Consider the following 20,891-nt stretch of genomic DNA (forward strand, 5'->3'; position numbering starts at 1 on the left):
TTAGCTGTGGAAAATGCCAGGGTTCCGATGAGGTTGTTAATAAGTGATTGGGTGAAAACTCTGACCCAGGTGATTTACCAAGGAAGAAGGGCTTAGTATGAATGGCACCATTAGAGAGACAGCTAGGTTTTCTCAAAAAAAACTGTCTCCCAAATGTAGTTGGGGATGAGCTTTTATAGAGAAATAACTCTTCCCATCTTCATCCAGGGGTAAGTGGTCAAATGAAGGATTGAACTCATGCAGTTCTGACTGGTCAATTCAAGCAGCAAGTCTTATTGGTTCATTATTGAAATAGTACTGTTCTGGTCGGTCACTCTGCTGCAGCCAGCATCCACATTTCATCCCTGCAGTGAGATCAATGTTAGGTCACTCAGCCTTACCATCACATGAGCCCTCCAAGCAAATCCCCCAAAAAGCAGTCACCACCAGATTTCTCACATTCAGGCTAGTTTTGGCCAGTTACAAGGTAGTTTGGGGAATGGGCTTTATACCTTTTGGGGGATAATAGTGACAACAGAAGCAATGACTTCAAGGATGAAAGAGGCCCCTTTCCTGGCAGGGAAAGAATAAGGGATGTGAAATTAGGGCATGGAGAAAGACACTTGAGTTATAAATATAAGAAACAAGGCTTCTCACCACCCTCTTGGGACCTGGACTAGCCAGGCACCCCTTCCCATAACTTTCTCCTCTTCCCTATTGAACAGTAAAACAAATTACAAAGAGATAAATCAGGTAAATAACTAAAAATAAGTAATTAAAGCAATGAAAATGGCCCTTGTTTTCTTACACCTTGTGTTTTTTCACTCTCACTGACATAAAACTATAAAAAATAATAAATATTTCTTTTAAATTTCTTTATTTAAAGGAAGTCTTTAGACAAATGTGAATATAAAGTTATGAACTTGAAATTATTTGGTGGAAAAAATCTTGAGGTGCTTAATATCCAGAATCAGAGCTCAGAGTTGTGCACAGAAAACATTATAAGACTGTAGATACATAGATTGCTCTTTTTCTTTATTAATATTTAATTGACAAACATTTCCATATTTATCATGTTCAGTACAGTGTTTTAAAATATGTATGCACACATTGTAGAATGGCTCAATTTGTCTAATTAACATATGAATTATATACTTTTTTTGTGATGAGAACACTTAAAATTTACTCTTAGTAATCTTTAAAATACAGTATATTGCTATTAACTATATTCCTTATAGAATAAAATAGATCTGCCTAACTTATTTCTCCTATCTAACTGAAACTGTTGTATTTTTGGTCAGCATCTTCCCAACCCTTCCCTCCTCCCTCATCCCCTGCTAACCACCATTCTGCCTTCTACTTTTAAAAGTTCAAAGTTTTTAGATTTCTGCATGTCAGTGATATTTGTCTTTCTGTGTCTAGCTTCTTTTCTTTTTTTTTTTCTTTTTTTTTTGGAGAGGTTTTTGCTAGAGGGCACGTGCGCTTGCCAGACAGAGAGAGACAGAGAGACAGAAAGCGAGAAATCACCCCCCAGGGGGGATGGTCACGCCGCAATCCCTTCTCCTCCATTTTTCTCTCGGGATCTTGGGCACGCACGCACACGTACCCGGTGTGAGTTTAAGCCACCGAGTCCGGGACTCGAACCACTGTTGACTACATGGGAGTCCAGCAACATAGCCATTATGCTAACTGCTGGTCCCTGGCTTATTTTATTTAACATAATATAGATGCATAGATTATTGAATACTTGTTGAATGTTTAAGAAAGTACAAATCTGATCTGACATGTCTAGTCTCTCCACCCAAATATCAGACCCTGTCCAAACACCCTTCCCACCCAAATAAAATGACCTGTGACATTGAATATGCCCAGTGAGTTTCAGAGTGCCCATTGTTCTCAGAGTGATTTTTACCCACTGAAAAACATAAGCAGTGATGGTGATCAGGATGGCAGTCACAATAGAAATGGAGCCAACCTGTAATTGTTATGCAGTACTTTGAATGTCCACACAATACTCTTTCATAAGTTTATTGCTATACAGAAAGTGAGGCAAGTGTATCTCCTAATTTTTTAGGATAGAGTAATAGTCTGTATGGGATCATGGTTCTGTAAGATGAGGAAAAGATCATACAGCTAAATTTTTTATGCCTGAATTAAAATGAACCACCCATTTGTTTACTTTTCTATAAGTGAACTGTCTCCAAAATTACCAAAGATACAAACAGTGAAGCTAGATAGCCCGAAAAATGCCAAACCTTTGAGGAAAAACTCAAGATCTGTAGGCTACAGAGACGTTCTTGCCACAATTATGGTTTAAGACATTTAAATTAAGTCACTTTAGTCCCTGGCATTCATCAAAACGATCATGGTGAAAACCAGGAAAATGTGCTCTAGTATGATGTGGATAGATAATTAAATAGCTCAGTTTGATTTGGTTAAGTAGAAAGTTTTTAAAGGAGGGAAAGAAAGAAGGAAAAAGGAAAGAAGAAAGAGAAAACATAAAAAGGAAAGGAAAGAAGGAGGAGAGAAGGAAAAAGAATTAGGTGGGGTAGGGAGAAAATTCCAGAGTTAAAAAAATAACATTATCTAACTCCTAAATGCAACACAGAACAGCATTTTCCTCTTGTCATTTTATTTTGGAAATGAATTAAATTAAAATTCTCACGTATTCTGTCCAGGGTGTGTACGTGTGCATGTTCTTTGGCTCTCTTAGACTTTGATGCTGCTTATACAGTTTTCTGAGGAAAAAAGAGAAGCAACTTTTTATTGTCTTCGAGGCTAGTATTTGCTTTTCCTTCAACTTAAAGAGATATGCTTTTCCCTTTTTTGTACAATGGCCTTGCCAGCTTCTGAGTAACACCCACTGTGTACTGGAGATGACCTGGTACAATGGCCAATTGTTGAAGATGGAAACCAATTAACAGTTGAGGATAAAGAAAGAGTCCTCAATGGACTCTTTGTCAGTCACACAATGCACTGACCCCAATGCAGGCTAATCATCACAAATGAAATAGACTGTTTATCTTCCTATTTATTGGCTAAGTGTCTGGCGAACTAGCTTTGTTCTTGGGTTGCTGGTTTAAAAGCATTCATGGTTAGGTTTATCAGATGTAAATTTTAAGGTGGCTGGATCCCACATGGCCGACTGTGTGGTTCAACTCTCAGACCCAGTAGCTTGAAAAACACTCTAAGTGCATGTGCATGCCCAGAATCCCAAGAGAAACAATGGAGGAGAAGGGACTGCAAAGTGACCATCCCACTAGAGGTAAGGGAGAGAGCAGGGACCTACGGTTTCTCTCTTTTCCTTCCCTCTCCCTCTCTCCCTTCCTCCCTATCAAGTGCATGTGCACCTTAACAAATTAAAAAAAAAATTAAAAAGTTTAAACCTGATTTGAGTTCCGTATTACATCTTAAGCTTTATTTCAAGCACATGCAGCCCTCCTAATCTTTGTTAGTTTGTGTTTTATTACAGGGAATGACAACAAGGATTAAGGTTAAGAATCTAGGAGGGTAATTATATTTGACTGTCCCAGGAATATAACCACTGACATTGTTTTTCCGGTTCCCTTAGGTCCTGTGGAGCATGTCCATCTCAGAGTCCCATTTGTTGCCATAAAGAATAAGGAGGTCAACATCAGTGCAGTCGTGTGGCCCAGTCAACTGGGGACCCTTACCTATTTCTGGTGGTTCGGCAATAGCACGAAGGTTTGACCCTTTCTGATCAGTGTCATGTTAAATCTACTCTGAATGCTCTGATGCTCCCACTTCGGTGTTGATGTTGAGTTCACTGGAGGGGGTAGCAACACTGTGCTGTCATACACAATCCTGCACACCATAATCCCTAAAGTCTAAAATCCCCAAATATAATTTTAGAAAAAATAATAAAAAAATATTTAAAAGACATTTATTTACATCATAAAGGAGAATTACTTGATAAACACATAAAAATCATGGAACATTCCATAGGCCACATTATGCAATTAAATAGGTAAATAGTAGCATACCCCTTTTGCAAATATAAACACTCAAGCATATTAACAACCACACAGGTATAATAACAGTGTGAGCAGGTGAACCTTATTCAGAAATAGGTCAGAAAGAGAAACATGTAAATGCACATCATTAAGGTTCATAATTGTGTGCACCTTTCTAACTATAGTCATCTGGAACACTGACTGACTACTTAAGTCTTTTGACAAAATGGATCAGAAACCACAAGGAGTCACTACCAAGAGTCACCACCACATATGCTGTGGCCTAGGGAGCTGAACTCTCAAGAATTTTCATTTTTTATAAATGCAGATATACAGAAAGTATATCTCTTCATTTACTGAGAGTTTTAATATTTTTACATATACACACAATGCTTACACACAATGTCAACATTATGACAATGCATTTTTGCAGAGTCAGTTCTACAAAAATTGCATAAAATGAATTAGAACTCTAAAAGTCTTTATATAATTTATACCTCCAGTATGGGAAGTGATGTGACAATGCATAGTAAATTATAAAAGAAGAATGCTGATAACTTAAAATTGTGGAAAAAAACACAAAAAGGGAGAAAACATGCCTTCCCAGAATTTGGCTTCCTACCCTTTTTATAGTATTTTCTTAAATGGAAATTGTGGTTGAGAGATCTTTGGCTTTCAGTATTCCACCACTTAGGATTTTAATCATTTGAAATTGTGATTTGAGAGATTTTTAGACACTGGGAATTTTTAATTTCTTGCATTTCAACATTTTGGATAATGTGACTTTAAATTGTGTCTTTTGAGATTATGGCTCAAACCCAAGCAATAGGTGATATTAAATGAAGCTGTAGATCCACAGAATTGAATAAAATATGCCTTCTCATATCAAGTTTATTGATAAAAAAAGTTCAAATAATACTAAGAAAGAAAGAATATTTGGAAAAACTATACACATCTGCATGTTCTTGTTCCTTTAATCAGTGTTTTTAAACTTTCATTTGCATCTTTTTGTTTTAATCCTTTTCCTTTCCACTTATTATAATGTTTTATAATGTTCTATATGTTAAGAAAGTTGCTTATCACCTCTGGGATTAAGTGACCTAGATTCTTAAATGTAGGTTTGTGAAAACTAAGTGAGATAACTCATGTAAAGAATCCTTCTCAATGCCTACTAGATATTCTACAAGTTAGTGTTCTTCTTAGGCAAGGTACTGAAGTTGACAAATTTCAAAGAAAGGATCGAGAGGGCTCAATCTGTGAAGCTTCCAAATATTTCTAGTGATGTGGCACCTAGGTTGAGACTGGCCAGAGTTGTATGATAGAAGCTGAGAGGAGCAGTTAGGTGGAGAGTTCCTCAATTTAATTAATGTTAATGTTCTCTATTGGTTGTTTTGCCTTTTTTTAAAAAAAAGTTTTTCTTTTTACAAGAGTTTTAGGTTCACAGCAAAATGGACAGAAAAATACAGTGATTTCTCATTTATTCCCTGCCATAACACATGTGTAGTGTCCGCCATTATCAACATCTCCTAAAAGAGTACTACATGGCTGTCACTGATGAATCTGCATCACCACATCATTATCACCCATAGTGCGGTACATAGTTTACATTAGGGTTCACTTTTGGTGTATACTCTATGGGTTTACAGAAATGTATGATGACATGTATCTACATTATAGTATCAAACAGAATATTTTTGCTGCCCTAAAAAATCCTCTGTGCTTAATTTATTCATCCCTTTTTCTCCTTTAATCCTAGGAACCATTGATCTTTTTACGGTTTCCATAGTTTTCCTTTTCCAGAATGACATATAGTTAAATCATGCAGTGTGTAGACTTTTCAAATTGTCTTCTCTCACTTAGTAATATATATTTAAGGTTCCTCCATGCCTTTTAAAAATTTATGTACGGTTCATCATTGTATATCTTTATAATGCACAATATGATTTTTCAAAGTATTCGTGTAATACATGACAATAAAATCAAGGATATTACCATATACATAATTTTCAACAGAGCACTTTACATTCTTTTATCTTTTAAATGTTCTTCCCTTTGCCCCTAGTATTCACCCTCTACCATACACTCCCCTTCCTTACCATCTCTGATATCTATCCTTATCCTCTCTACTACCATATCTTTGGATTTTGAATTTTTGCCATAGATTGCAAGCATTCAATATATATTAAGCAGTGATATACAGTGTGTGTCTTTCAAAGTCTGAATCACTTCACTTAGCAATAAGTCTGCCATATTTATCCACTTTGAATCAAATGACAGGTTCTCATGGTTTCTTGTTGCTGAGTAGTGTTCCATGGTATATATGTGCCACAGTTTTTCAGCCCAATCATCAGTTCTTGGACACTTAGGTTGCTTTTATGTCTTAGCAATTGAGAATAATGCCACAGTAAACGTGTATGTGCAAGTATCTTTCCTACTGATTGTTTTTCTACCCTTTGGGTAAATACCAAGAAGTGAGATTATTGAGTCATATAGTAGTTTTTTTTTTTTTGTAGGTTTTTTTAAGAACATCCATATTGTTTGATGGTAGCTCCTTTTTTGTTATCTTTATAATCAGTTTTTCATTATCTACAAAGTAACATAGGAATTTGTTTGGGATTGCATTGAATCTATAGCTCAAAAATGGGGACCAGCAGTTGCATAATGGCTATGTCGCTGGACTCCCACATAGTTGACCGTGGTTCGAGTCCTGGACCCGGTGGCTTAAACTCATGCTGGGCGCATGTGCGTGCGTGCCCAAGATTCCAAGAGGAGAATGGAGGAGAAGGGATTGCGGTGTGGACATCCCCCCTGGGGAGGGGGTGATTTCCTGCTTTCTGTCTCTCTGTCTCTCTCTGTCATTCTAGCGAGTGCACGCACCGTATAGCAAAAACCTCTCCAAAAAAGAAAAAAAATGATTCAAACTGGCATCTTGAAAATATTGAAACCTTCTACCTAAGAACATAAAATATCTCTCCATTTATTTAATTATCTTCTGATTTCTTTTAACAGAGTTTTGTACTTTTCCTTACAAAGACCTTGTACATATTTTGTTAGGTTTGTAAGTTAACTATTTGTTTTTCCATGGTGATAATTTAAATGAGATGGTGTTTTTATTTTAATTATTTTATGCATTCAGTCACTATATATTACCTAGCTTGTGAAGTCAATATGCCCAACATGAATACACTTCTCATCTGTCCAGTTGAAGATACTATACACATTTTCATCAACAGTTAACATCCATTTCTGTGTCGCATAAATGTCCTTCCTTTTTATTTTTCTCCTTGATTTCTTTTTTTATTTATACTTATTATTATTCATACATTAAATAGGTATACATCATTTATATTGTAATGAGACTTCACCTAGCATGATATACACCTCGGTCCAGCCCTTGCTGATATATAGAAAAGTGATCAACTTTTAAATATTAATCTTGTGTCCTGCAACTATGCTATAATCACTTATTAGCCTGAGGAATTTTTTTGTTGCTATTGACTTCTTTGGCTTTTATACATAGACAATCAAGTCATCTGTGAACTAATGTAGCTTTATTTCTTCTTTCCCAATCATATCTTTTATTTATTTTCTTGTCTTATTGCCTTAGCTGGGTCTTCCAGCACAAGGTTGAAAACAGTGGTGAGAGGAAACATCTTTTCCTTGTTTTTGGTCTTATCTTTTGGGAAAGCGTCTAGTTTCACTCCATTAAATATTATGTTAGCTATAATTTTTTGTAGATGTTCTTTGTCAACTTGAGGGAGTTTCTGTCTATTCCATAGTCCCAGCATTCTAGGAGACAGAAGTAGGGAGATTGTGAGCTCATGGCCAGTGTGTGCAACATAGTAAGACCTGTCTGAAAGAGTCAATCATGGTGGCATATGCTTGTCATCTCAGCTACTTGGGAGGTAGAGGCAGAAGGATTATGATATAGTGAAACTCTATCTATATGCACATACACTCACATGATATACACACATAGAAGAATAAGAAAAATAAAGGCTTTTTTGGTGTGTGTTTGAGGGTTTTTGTTTTGTTTTGTTTTTAATTTGTCAGAGGATGTATGCACTCACCAGAAAAAAAACAAAGTAGTAGAGGGAGAAAGCAACCGACAATAAGGTAGTCATGCTGCAATCACTTCCCCTTCATCTCACTGGGATTTAGGGCATGCATATACAAATGCCAGGCATGTTTTTCAAGTCTCTAGATCTGGGATTCAAACTAGAAGATCAGCCTTGTGGAATCCAGTACTCTTTTTTTTTTTTTAATTTTATTTATTCGTTCACCTATTTTAATTTGACCAAAGAGAGACATAGAGAGAGAGAGAGGGACAGTCAGAAAATAAGCCACCAAATCCAGGACTTGAACCGTGGTCAGCCATGTGGGAGTATCCAGCATCTTAACCACCATACCACCTGCTGGTCCCATCTTTTTTAAAAAAAAAAAATATTTTCTTTAACTTTATGTATGTATCTATTTATTTATTTATATTTTACCAGAAGCGACAGAGAGCGAGAGAAAGTAAGCCACCAGGTCCAGGACTCAAACTGTCATCGGCCATGTGGGAGTCCAGTGCACCCAACCACCATGCCACCTGCTGGCCCCGGAATCCAGTACTCTTAACCACTAGGCCAATGGCTGGTACATAAGTGCTTTTCTTTCTTTTTCTTTTTCCTTTTTTTTTTTTTTTTTTATGGCTCAATGTTTCTGACCTATATTATTTTCATTCTTTTTGTAGAATTTTTGAAAACAATCCTTACAAGGCAGATCTAAGAGATCTTTTTTTCTTTTACTTTTAAAAGATAACTTTTACAGGGTATAAAATTCTAGTTTTTTTTAAAAATTTCCTGCAATATGTTATTTATTTATTTTTAGGAGATATTTTTACTATAGAGTGTGTGTACTTGCCAGAGAAAGAGAGACAGAGAGAAAAAGTGAAAAATAACCTTCCATGGGGCATGACCACACCACAATCCCTTCTTCTTCATTCTCCCCCTGGGCTTTTGTTAATAAATGCATACATGTCCAGCATGAGTTTCAAGCCTCTGGGTCAGGGAATCGAACCACAGTCAGCTATGTGGAAGTCCAGCACCTTAACCACTACATCACCTGTTGGTCCCACACACTTTAAATATGTCATTCTATTTTCTTCTTGTTTGCATGGTTTCTTAGAAGTCAAATGAAATCCTTTTCTCATATATCTAGGTAAGGTATGGCCTCTCTCAGGATTTTTTCTTATGGCCTTTCTCAGGATTTTTTCTTAATTTTTCATTTCCTATAGGTTGAACATTATTTGTCTAGGTGTAGGTTTTTTTGTATTTACCCTGCTTGGTGTTATCTGAACTTTCTGTCCCTGTGGTTTTGCGTCTGACATGACTCTAAAGAGATGATCAATGGTCATTGTTTCAGATATTTTGTTGTTGTTTTTCTCTTTCTGATATTCACCTTACATATATTTACAACTTTTGTAGTTGTCCAACATTCATGGATTTTCCCTTCTTCTTCTTCTTCTCCTTCTCCTCCTCCTCTTCTTCTTCTATTTCCTCTTCTTCTTTGATTTCTTCTTCTTCGATTTCCTCTTCTTCATCTTCTTCTTCCTTCTTCTTCTTTCTTCTTCTTCCTTTTTATTCTTTCCTTTTCAGTTTAGAAGTTTCTTTTGCAATATCCTAAACTCAGAGATTCTTTCCTGAGATATGTCCAGTCTGCTAATCAGCCCACCAAAAGCATTCTTCATTTCCGTTACAGTATTTTTGATCTTTCACTTTTCTTTTTTCTCCTTTCGCTTACCATATCTTTGCTTACATTGTTCATCTGTTCTTACATGTAGATCCCTTATCATATTAATTATAGCTGTTTTAAATTTCCAGTCTGGGGCCAGTCATGGTGGTATAGCAGTGATGCAATGCTCCATGGTGTTGAGGATGTATTATAAAGTCCCAGCTTCATGGACTGAGGTCTGCTTGTGCATTTGCATGCTTATGATCCTGGCTGGTGAAGACTAAGCATAGGAGTCTGGCATGCAGACTCTGTTGAGGATGCCTCTCTCTTTCCTTCTCCCTCTCTCTCTCTCTCTATTTCTTTCATCCTTCTTTCTTTTGTATAAAAAGTAAGTACATAAACTTTAAAGAAGAAATAATAATGAACTTCTGTCTGGTGATTTCAACATCCCCGTCAGACTTTGTTCTGATGCTTCACTCTGTCTCTTCAAACTCTTTTATTATTATTATTATTATTATTATGTTTGTTTTGTTTTGTTTATCTTTTTTAGGTTTTTGCTGTAGGGTGCATGTGCTTGCCAGAGAGATAGAGAGAAGGAAAGTAAGAAATCGCCCTTCAGGGAGAGATGGCCACACTGCAATCCCTTCTCCTGTGTTCTCCTCCTGAGATTTTGGGCATGCACACACACCTCGCATGATTTTCAAGCCACTGGGTCCAGGACTTGAACTGTAGTCAACCATGTGGTACTCCAGTGCCTTAACCTCATGCCACCTGCTGATCCCACTTCAAGCTGTTTTTGCCTTCTAGTGTAGCTTGCAATTTTTACTTGATATCTGGACATGATGTACTAAGTAACAGGAACTGCTGTAAATATATATTTACTATTGTGTTCGTAAGGTATGGAAGAGAAGCAGCTTTCTGCAAACCTATGATGAAGTCTCAGTCTTTTAATGAACATAAGCCTCTGCACTGTGTGCTTCACAGGCGTTTCTCATCCTCATTCCCACTCATGGTGTGACTGGATGGCTAGAGTAGGCTGGGGTTGGACATTTCCATTCTCCCATGCCAGTTAGACTACAATAAAAACCCCAGAAGGTTTGACTCTGGTTTATTAGTTTCTTCTGAGAGCAGACCTTATTAAAAAGAATAAAATGTTCTGTTATAGTTCTTTTTCTTTTTTTCTTTTTCTCTTGCCAGAAGCATGAGAAACATTTTCTCCAATATTTTTTGGGAGAACCACATCACCCTCTGATGATAAAATTTACAAAATCAAGGGTGTGTGTCTATGACTGGGTCCCCCTGGAGTTCTTAACTCTTAAACTTATGTTTTCTTTGAAAGCTCATAATGTAATTAGCATTGATAATCTTTCTTCTGTTCTGTTTTTTCTTTCTTTTTTTTTTTTGCCATAGGACATGTGCGCTTACTGGAGAAAGCTGAGAGAAAGAAAGTAAGATATTCACCCCTCAGGAAGGATGGCCATACTGCAATCCCTTTTTTTCCATCCTCCTCTTAGGATTTTGGGTATGTGCGCACAGGCATCCGGCATAAGTTTCAAGCCACGAGGTCTAGGACTCTAACGACAGAGTTGGCCGTTTGGGAGTCCAGCGCCTTAACTACCATGTCACCTGTTGATCCTGGCATTGCTAACCTTGAGGAGAGCCTTAACTCTAAAAACAATATTTTTTTTAATGAAACCACATTAAACTTGGAAATGTTGTATATAAAGAGCACCGGAAAATAAATATGCAGTAATTGGCTAATAATAGTTACTCATGCATGATGAGAATGGAAGAAACTTATCTTGATCTGTTTTTAGGAAGATCACATAATATGGTGCGGAGAACATGGACCTTGGACTTAGAATGTCATGGGTGACATTTCCAACACTGTCCCATCCTACGTGTGAGCTAATCAAGCTATTTGACCTAAAATGTGATTCGCTCACTGCAATCTGTAGAGATTAATACCTACCTAATCTGCACTGTTGTGAAAACTATGTAACACATACTTACTTGATTCAGATCATGTACTCAATAAACAGATGCTATATTATGTCATCAAACTGATATTAGGCCGACTGGTAAAAGACAGAACATGATTAGTGATATAGGGATCCTTTTCTGTTTCTGTTATTTGTTCATAGTCCTTTCAAATTAATTACTTAGTGTAGATGACTGATGTTTTTGCATTTTGGTATTATTATTCACCAGGACAATTGGTAATCAGGTTGTTTAATGAAATCCTTATTTGGTGGATTAGAGAACTAAAGCTCTCTGGATGAGAAGAGCATCCCAATTTCAAACTTGATTACTTGCAGAATTCAGATCTCCTAATTCCCACCTAACATGTACCAACTCCCAGCCCCAAGGTGTTTAAGCTGCACTCCTACAGGTGTTTATCTCCTGGAGTTTACAAATCTCACTCTTACTTCAGAAACCAGCAGGTATGTATAGTGAAGGGAAAGGAGAAAACTGTGTGGGAAGAAGTTAGAAAGGGGAGGATTTTTAGTTCATTTCTTCCTCTCACTATGTGTAGTTTCTCAGGTGTCAAGTCAGGGAAGTATTTTCTGTTAGTGTTTACTTACCTGGTTATCTTTTTTTTTTTTTTTTTTTTTGAGAGGTTTTTGCTATAGGGCACGTGTGCTCGCCAGACAGACAGAGACAGAGAGATAGAAATTGAGAAATCACCCCCCAGGGGGGATGGCCACACCGCAATTCCTTCTCCTCCATTCTCCTCTCAGGATCTTGGGCATGCACGTACATGCGCCCGGCGCGTGAGTTTAAGCCACCGGGTCCAGGATGCATACCACGGTCAACTACATGGGAGTCCGGCGACATAGCCATTACGCTAACTGCTGGTCCCTTACCTGGTTATCTTATACTGAAAAACTGCGTACAAACAGAGGGTAGTTCTCGGCTGTTAGAACACAGTGGTTTACTCAGCAGCCTGCAAGGAAATAGAAATGCAATGTTTCTCTGCAATACCATGTTTTTTCTTTCAGTGCTGAGTCTAAGACCTGTAATGCTATGCAGTGTCTAAGAAGAAATATTTGATTAAAAAGCAAATAAATGGACAAAGAGATTGGAAGTTTTACTTTCAATTTCTCTGATAATTATCTGTGTTAGCTTGAACAAATCACTTAATCTGAATCTCAGAGTCCTTTTCTCTAAAGCAAAGATACTAATATCTAATATATGAACATCGCTGAGGTATTATTGGAAATCTATAATATTTAGCTGTTTAACCTATATTATGTGATATTGTGAAAGGGTGATTTTAATTACATAACAGCATTACATCTTTATTTTAAATGTATGGTAACCAGCACTATTTCCTTGGATAGAAATTTTCCGTCTATACTCTTGGTCATGAATGCTATACAAGTACCCACGTCCCAAAGGTCTTACTAGTTAGCTTTTGTTCCTAAAGAAGCAAGAGAAAAGAATACATGAGAAGGAGTAGAATAGAGTGGTTTTAGAATGAGAGAAACTGAGGTTGAAGTCCAGGCAGATTCTTCTTTGCTGTATGCTTTTAATCAAGCTGCTTAATTCCTTTAAGCCTTTATTTTATAAATTGTAATGTCTGAGTAAAAACGGTAGGAACTATAATCAATGATTGCTGCGAGGATTAATTATGTGAAATATTTAGAACACATCTGAGCATTTGTAAATACGAGTCACTGTGGTGCTCATCAATTGCATGGTAGCCTCTGTGTCTTGGTGACAAATCTGACATGGTTCCATTGATTACAACCCCATTTCTGAAAATAGGTTTCCAGTCCATTTGAAAGAAGTATGTTTTCAGTGCTTGTTGCTAGCACCATGCCAGAAATACATCCAGGTGGCCACCAGGCCCCATAATGGACCCAACGAACACCATATTTGACTGGAAAAGGAATGAATGCATTTAGGTATTATAGTGAGTTCTCTGATTTTAGAACGCTGGTTCTCTTGACTAGTAAACTGATCTGTAAAAGGAACTAATACTAATTTTGAGAGTTTATTACTAATACAATCTTAGTATTAGGCTCTTCCTAGGCATTATTTTAATACATATTTTATTATATATTTACATATATATATATAATACATATTATCACTGAGCAAGGAGAAATTATCCTATTTTTCAGAGAAATAGTTAGAGCAATTATCATGAAAATACTTAGGTTAATAATCATATATTGCATATATATAATACTTATTATCATCAAGGAAGGAGAAATTATCTCATTTTTCAGAGAAATGCTTAGGCTAATAATCATGAATATCTCTGTGTGTGCATGTGTATGTGAAGGAGAGTGAGGTGGGGCAGGGCAAAGAGATTAGGTTCACCCAGGTGGTTATAGCAAATCAGCCTGTTGATAAAAATAAATCGACCCCCAGTTTATAACCCACCTGTTGCTTGGTGCCATTGGGATAGAACTGTATATGCAGCAATGGCCCTACCTTCACGGAGATTACAGTCCAGTGCAAAGGCAAAGTGAACTCATGTAATAATGAGTGAGCAAGTGTGAACTATAAGGAAATAGAAGAGAATAACCTTCCTGAAATCCAACCATAGGCTTACCTACCTACAGCCTGTCAGTGGGGGAGGTGAAACTGCATTTGTACATCTGTGGATCTTTTCTAAGAGTGTGTTTTATGCTAGATGTTGTGAAGAATATAACACTGTGTAAATTCCATTTTTTGCCTCAAACACATAAAATTGTTTGAAAATATGAGGTTAGAATTCAAGAAGAGATACAAGAAGGTAAGTTAATAGTAATGTACTATTACTGGCCAAGTGAAGCAGCCAGGGCATAATGAATGCAAACTGTTTTGGGCACAGAGTGAGTTGGGTATGAATTTGGTCCAAAACTGGCATTGAAGGAGCAGTAGAACTGAAGCAGAGAGGAAAGAAAGGGATCTTTTTCTACAGGGAAGGCCTCGAGAATGGTCATGTTCTGTGTAGATTGGTTCAGCTAAAGTAAAGGTTTCCTTTGGGCAGACACTGGAGAATGAACCAAAAGGTGGGGAGGATAGATGCCAGTTGTTTTGAATGACTCAACAAAGGCTTTTTATTTTGTCTTAGAAAAGTAACTCTGGATTGGCCTCATAGTGCAGTAGTTAAGTGCTATGTGTAGAAAGTCAGATCTCACATGAGTGGCCACTGTTTGAGTCTCAGCCTTTGGAGCTTAAAAACATGCCCCAAAACTGACAGGATGGAGAAATGGAGGAATAAGGGTTGTGGCATGAATGTGCCTCATTGGGGGTACTCTGTCTCTTTCTCTGGTAACATATCCGCTATCTGAAAATTATAAAAAAAAGAAAAGAAAATGCGTGATAGAAGATAGAACCAGATTTATGGGCAGTGGTAATTTAGACAGATATTTTCGAAGAGTATGTGAGATGAATATATATGTATGTAAGAGAGCATATGTGTATCTGCGCGCATGTTTGAAGAAAATTGCTTTTTGGGACCAGCAGTTGGCGTAATGGCTATGTCGCTGGACTCACACGTTGTTCGACCGTGGTTCGCGTCCTGGACCCGGTGGCTTAAAACTCATGCCGGGTGCGTGTGCGTGCATGCCCAGGATCCCGAGGGGAAAATGGAGGAGAAGGGATTATGGTGTGGCCATCCTCCCTGGGGGTTGATTTCTCACTTTCTGTCTCTCTGTTTCTCTCTGTCTGGCAAGCGCACACGCCCTATAGCAAAAACCTCTCCCCACCCCCCCAAAAAAAAAGAAAAGAAAGAAACTGCTTTTTTAAACCTGTGAATTTTCACATTAATTCCATAGTCATAATACAGCTACAGATACTATTTTTGTTTTGTTTCTTTCTTGTCTTTGTGTGTATTTAAGTTTTTAATGCAATCCTAAGCATGATATATATCCTCGTATATGAATTCTGTCTTTCCAGTTCATATGGTAAGCGTTTTCATAGGTTACTATGTAATTTGCTGATGGTTTAAGGTCAGGCAAGCATGGTGATTGCAATCTGCCCAATAAGGGAATGGCAGCTTTTATCAAGACATACATTTTAAGCTGTGGAGATTTTGTAATATGCAATATTAACTCGATTTACTGGGTCTGGGCAAGTGGAGTAAGCTGCATCCAAAGATTTCCCTGCAGCTCCCTGATCCATTAGTCAAGTGGAAATCTCCTAACTAAATAGTCACTCAGAGCTTTGTCGATTCCTTGCTGGGCTCAGTGGATAATATGTGACCTGTCGCACATGAGGGATTCTCAGTAGGCTAGGATGTAGCTCACAGTCTAGGCAGGGCAGGAGGCGTTATTCTAAGAGGCCTGCTGTGGGCTGGCTCGGCGGCTTGGACAAAGCACAGACGTGGAGAAGTCAATTGGCTGCCTGTTGGATTTGTGGGGCTCCAAAAGGCCAATTTGCTGGGATTAACAGAGGTCTGGCTTAATAAATGTGTCTGCTTGCCTAATATATTTGAGTAAATGAACCTTAAAATATTTGATTTAATTTAGCATTGGGCACCAGATATCAGTGGCTGATGAAGAACTCAAGAATTCTGTTGAGTGTTCCAGCTTTCCAAGGAAGGTGAAATCAGCCATGATGCAGTAACAGCTGATGGCAAACAAAAGCAATTTGGAAAAGAAAATTAGCTCTTGCCTTCTCCAGCAGAGAAGTCTGCAGCCTGCCATCCAGGGACCCTGTGTTCCTGTTCAGCATGGTTTTTCATAGCTTGGTGTTCCGACTGGCTGGTAGGATGGCATGCACCCTCCCACCTCAAGGCATTCCCTTTGTCCTACAGACTTGCATCCTTGTTGCTCCTGGATCCCCTAGGGAAACATGATGATCAAGTCTGCTGGGACAGGAAGGATTCCACCCCTCCAGAAGAGATACCATTCACTACCTGGCAAAGACCTAGCACCTGAGTCTAAGAGAAGGGTGAGGAAAAGGGGAGAGGCTGCATACATGACTGAGAGCTAAAAAAGTAAGCTCTCATGTAAGTCCCGGGAGAAAAAAAATTATTAAGGAAGAAAAATGCCTGGCGGTGAAAGGTGGCATGAGATGAGCGATAATTGAGGGCAATAAAACAAAATGGAGGGCAATATAACATCGTCATGGTCAGGGAGAGTCATTCGTGGAGTCAGGAAAAATAAAAGCACATCGATTATTCCATTTTCATCTCATTTTTATCCTAATATTTTATTATGAAACACGTCAGATACACACTAAAGTAGAAAAGAATTGTGCAGGGAGTATCCATATACGCACCACCTCCAATCTACCGTTAACACTTACTACCCTCGTCCTGTCACATACCTGTCTGTTCACCCATTTATCTTGACTTTTTGACGAATTTCAAAGTATATCTAAGACACCTACATACTTTGTTCTAACTGTTTCGATCACAATTTCTTTACACTTTTTACCCTGGTGGAGGTATAAAATGTATCAACAATAAACACATAGATCTGCAGTATTCACCTACTCGAGTTTAGTTTTTTGTTTCTTGTTTTTGTTTTTGTTTTTGAGTGATTTTTGTTATAAGGCACATGTGCTTGCCATAGACACAGACAGACAGAAAGCAAGAAATCACCCCCCAGAGGGCATGGCCATACCACAGTCCCTTCTCTTCCATTCTCCTCTCAGGATCTTGGGCACGTACACACATGCTGGCCATGAGTTTCAAGCTTCCAGGTCCAGTACTCGAACTGCTATCGGCCATATGGGAGTCCAAGTCCAGCAACATAACCATTATGCCATCTGCTGGTCACAACACTTACTGAGCTTTATCTTTTTTTTTTTTTTTTTTTTTTTGAGAGGTTTTTTTGCTATAGGGCGCGTGCGCTTGCTTGCCAGAAAGACAGAGACAGAGAGACAGAAAGTAAGAAATCACACCCCCCCCAGGGGGTTATGGCCACGCCACAATCCCTTCTCCTTCATTCTCCTCTCTTGATCTTGGGCACACACGCACATGCGCCAGCGTGAGTTTAAGCCGCCGGATCTGGGACTCGAACTGCTATCGACTACGTGGGAGCCCAAAAACATAGCCATTACGCCAAATGCTGTTCCCCACTTACTGAGTTTTGACAAAGACATTTATCAATGTTATACGAATTCCTATAAAGATTGAGTTGTCGGAATAGTCATGACACATTTTTGCATAAAAAGGAAAAATATGCTGTTACTTTTCCAATGACCCAGTAGTATTACAATCACTCTGGAAGTTCTCTTCTGCCTTTTGTCAGTTGATCCTCACTCTTAATCCTCAAATCAAATGACTATTCTGTTTTTTTCTTCCAACATAGATTAGATTTGCCTGTCCTAGAACTCGATGCAAAGGTAATAATGCAGTAGCAACTTTCTTGTTGATGGATTCCTGGGCTATTATGAATAAGTTGCTATAAACATTTTTTTGTGGACATGAGTTATTTTTTCTCATGACTAACTTCTTAGCATTTTAATGGTCAATTCATAAATTAGAAAATGGTTCAACCATTTTTTAAAAAGCTCCTGCAATTTCTTTTAAAAGTAAATCTTGCCCTAGGTGGTGGTTCCATTTTACAGTCCCACCAGAACCATATGAGAGTTTGAGTTGCTCTACATCTTCAGTATTACTTGTTATTTTCATTTTTTCCTTTTTTTATATTTCTCATGCCCACCTTCCATCACCTACTCTCTCCCAACACTTTCCTCCCTTATATATTCCTATTTTTAAAATATATATTTATATATAGATATATATCCATCTTTTTGGTTGCATAGGCATATCTTCTTTACTTTCTAAAGAGTGTGATTAGTATGATAAAGCAATTGAAGATTTTCAGAGGGATACCAAGTGGGCTTATTGGAAATTTTCCCTAAATCCCTTTGTCACCCCCATTGATTCTGACTCCTGAATGAGCCTCACAGATCTTCTAAAGCAGACTCTTCATTTAACAGAAAATGAACTGAGGCCTAGAATGGGAACATAATTGTTTACCCAAGATTTTTCAATTAAGTAGTGTCAGAGCCAGTTTCAAGTCAGCATTCTTGTTACATCACAGATGGCAATGCTGTGGCACACATGTTGCCATTTCCTTATTCCGTGGACATGACCAAATTTGCTATGCTGAGCCCAACTCGACTTCAGTTTCCTTCTCAAAATAGGACTCTAAATAGCCCCTACTGACCCGTTGGATCACACATGCATGACAAATTTCCTCCTCATCCCTTGTTTGTTTAATTCAGAAGGCCACACCCTCATATGTCTCTTCACCAGCCCATAAGTATGAGAAAGACTGCCTGGACCCTGGGGTTTATTCTTAGTTAAGGGAAGGAATAGAACTCTTTCCACACCCCTTGTCTTCTTTCATTTGGGAGAGAAGAAAGAGTGCTAGAAGGGTAAAGCAATAACTCTAGTCTTGCTCAACTCTAACCACTAGCCTGGTCACAAAATGAAGCTATAGAATTTTGAAGTAGAGGAATTCAAATTATTATTTTAGAGGCCCAGCTGAAAATTCTGATCTATTGTAGAAAGGATTTCAGTCACACAAAAAGGGGACACTGTCTGAAAGCTGCCATCTTGAAGGCTCTGCAGGGCTCTGTGTATGTATGCATTCAGGCCCCACAGGGGCATTCTTTGTGGATGCTGGCCCACATCCACCCCCTTACAGGGCATCTCTGTGCATCCCCCAACTGGCTGTATTGTTACTCTCTATCCTGTAACTCCATCGTCTATCTCTTAAACTCACAGAAAGGAGGGGAGTCTACTCTTCTCAGCTTCTGACTTCTCCTTATCAGCTTTCTTAGATCAGCCTCCCACTGTTATGTCTCACTTTCCAAACAACAGAATATTTGAGAGAGCAGGCGATTTAAGGTGTCCACTGAACAATGACTCTTTAATCTCGGGACTTGCACTCTCTTCTCTCCAGTGAGCACCTGCTCTTACCAATATCTCAATTCTCACGAGGGAATAAAAAAGTAATTGTTTTATTTCCCTCTTTATTCCTAAGAAGTTCTTATCTGTTATAATGATAAGGAAGAAAAAAGCAAAAACAGAATATTTAGGGACAATCACAGATATGTATGATATGTATGATATGTATGATATGTTTTTCACCCTATTTAAATGTTTTGTCTTTCAATGGAAAACATGGATATAATAAAACAAATTGGGAATATGGATTTAATTCAGTTCATTTTGAAAGACACTATGCTGGGACCAGCAGATAATGTAATGGTTATGTCATTGGACTCCCATGTAGTCAACTGCAGTTCAAATTCAAGATCTGATGGCTTAAAACTCATGCCGGGCACGTGTGTGTGCATGCCCAATGCCCAAAATCCCACGAGGAGAATGGAGATTGCGGTGTGGCCATCCCCCCAAAGGTGATTTCTCTTTCAGTTTCTGTCCTTCCAACGAGCACATGCTCCCTATGGCAAAAATCTCTCTTTAACAACAACAACAAAAATGCCTAGAAGAGGGACCAGCAGTTAGCGTAATGGCTATGTCGCTGGACTCCCACGTAGTCGACTGCAGTTCGCGTCCCAGATCTGGTGGCTTAAAACTCACTCCGGGCGCGTGTGCATGCATGCCCAACATCCCAAGAGGAGAATGGAGGCGAAGGGATTGCGACGTGGCCATCCCCCCTGGGGGGTGATTTCTCGCTTTCTGTCTATCTGTCTCTCTCTGTCTGTCTGACGAGCTCACGCGCCCTATAGCAAACACCTCTCAAAAAAAAAAAAAATGCCTAGAAGAATGTGCCGAAATAAATAATAAATAAAATGTGATTATTTCTCTAAAAGGTCTTATAGTCCAATGGAATACAGAATGAAAATAAAAGAGACATGGACCAGGAGGTGGTGTGGTGGTTAAGGTGCTGGATTCTCACATGGGTGGCTACATTATTCAAGTCCCAGATCCAGTGGCATGAAAATCATGCTGGGCATGTTTGCATGTGTGCCCAAAGTCCTGAGAGGAGAGTGGAGGAGAAGGGATTACAGCATGGCCACCCCATAGCGGGCGATTTATCATTTTCTCTTTCTCTCTGCTTGTCTTGGGCAAGTGCATATACACTATAACAAACTAAAAAAAAAAAAAAAGAAAAAATAACAGGGGCACTAGAAATAGAGGAATAATGATCTTCTGTTCCCACTATCAACAGGGACAGGTTATAAAAGTTGATTCCACTTTGCCCTGGAGAAGAAACAGAATGACATGCAAAATCCAGGGTATCCAGACTGGCCCTCCTCATCTCTGATAATTAACATTTTATGATTTGTTGCAAA

The 20,891-nt window shown here is 38.4% G+C and overlaps 1 protein-coding gene across 1 annotated transcript in view; it reads left to right on the forward strand.

Annotated features, from left to right (window-relative positions):
- SORCS3 (sortilin related VPS10 domain containing receptor 3) overlaps positions 1-20,891 on the forward strand; it is a 589,937-nt gene that overhangs the window by 546,631 nt on the left and 22,415 nt on the right. Inside the window, exon 23 of the mRNA XM_006166440.1 lies at positions 3,551-3,684. Coding sequence (XP_006166502.1) covers positions 3,551-3,684 — 134 coding nt within the window. The remainder of the gene's footprint in view (positions 1-3,550; positions 3,685-20,891) is intronic.

This window comes from Tupaia chinensis, unplaced genomic scaffold (genome assembly GCF_000334495.1).
Source record: "Tupaia chinensis unplaced genomic scaffold, TupChi_1.0 Scaffold144255_1, whole genome shotgun sequence".
NCBI classification, from domain to species: Eukaryota; Metazoa; Chordata; class Mammalia; order Scandentia; family Tupaiidae; genus Tupaia; species Tupaia belangeri.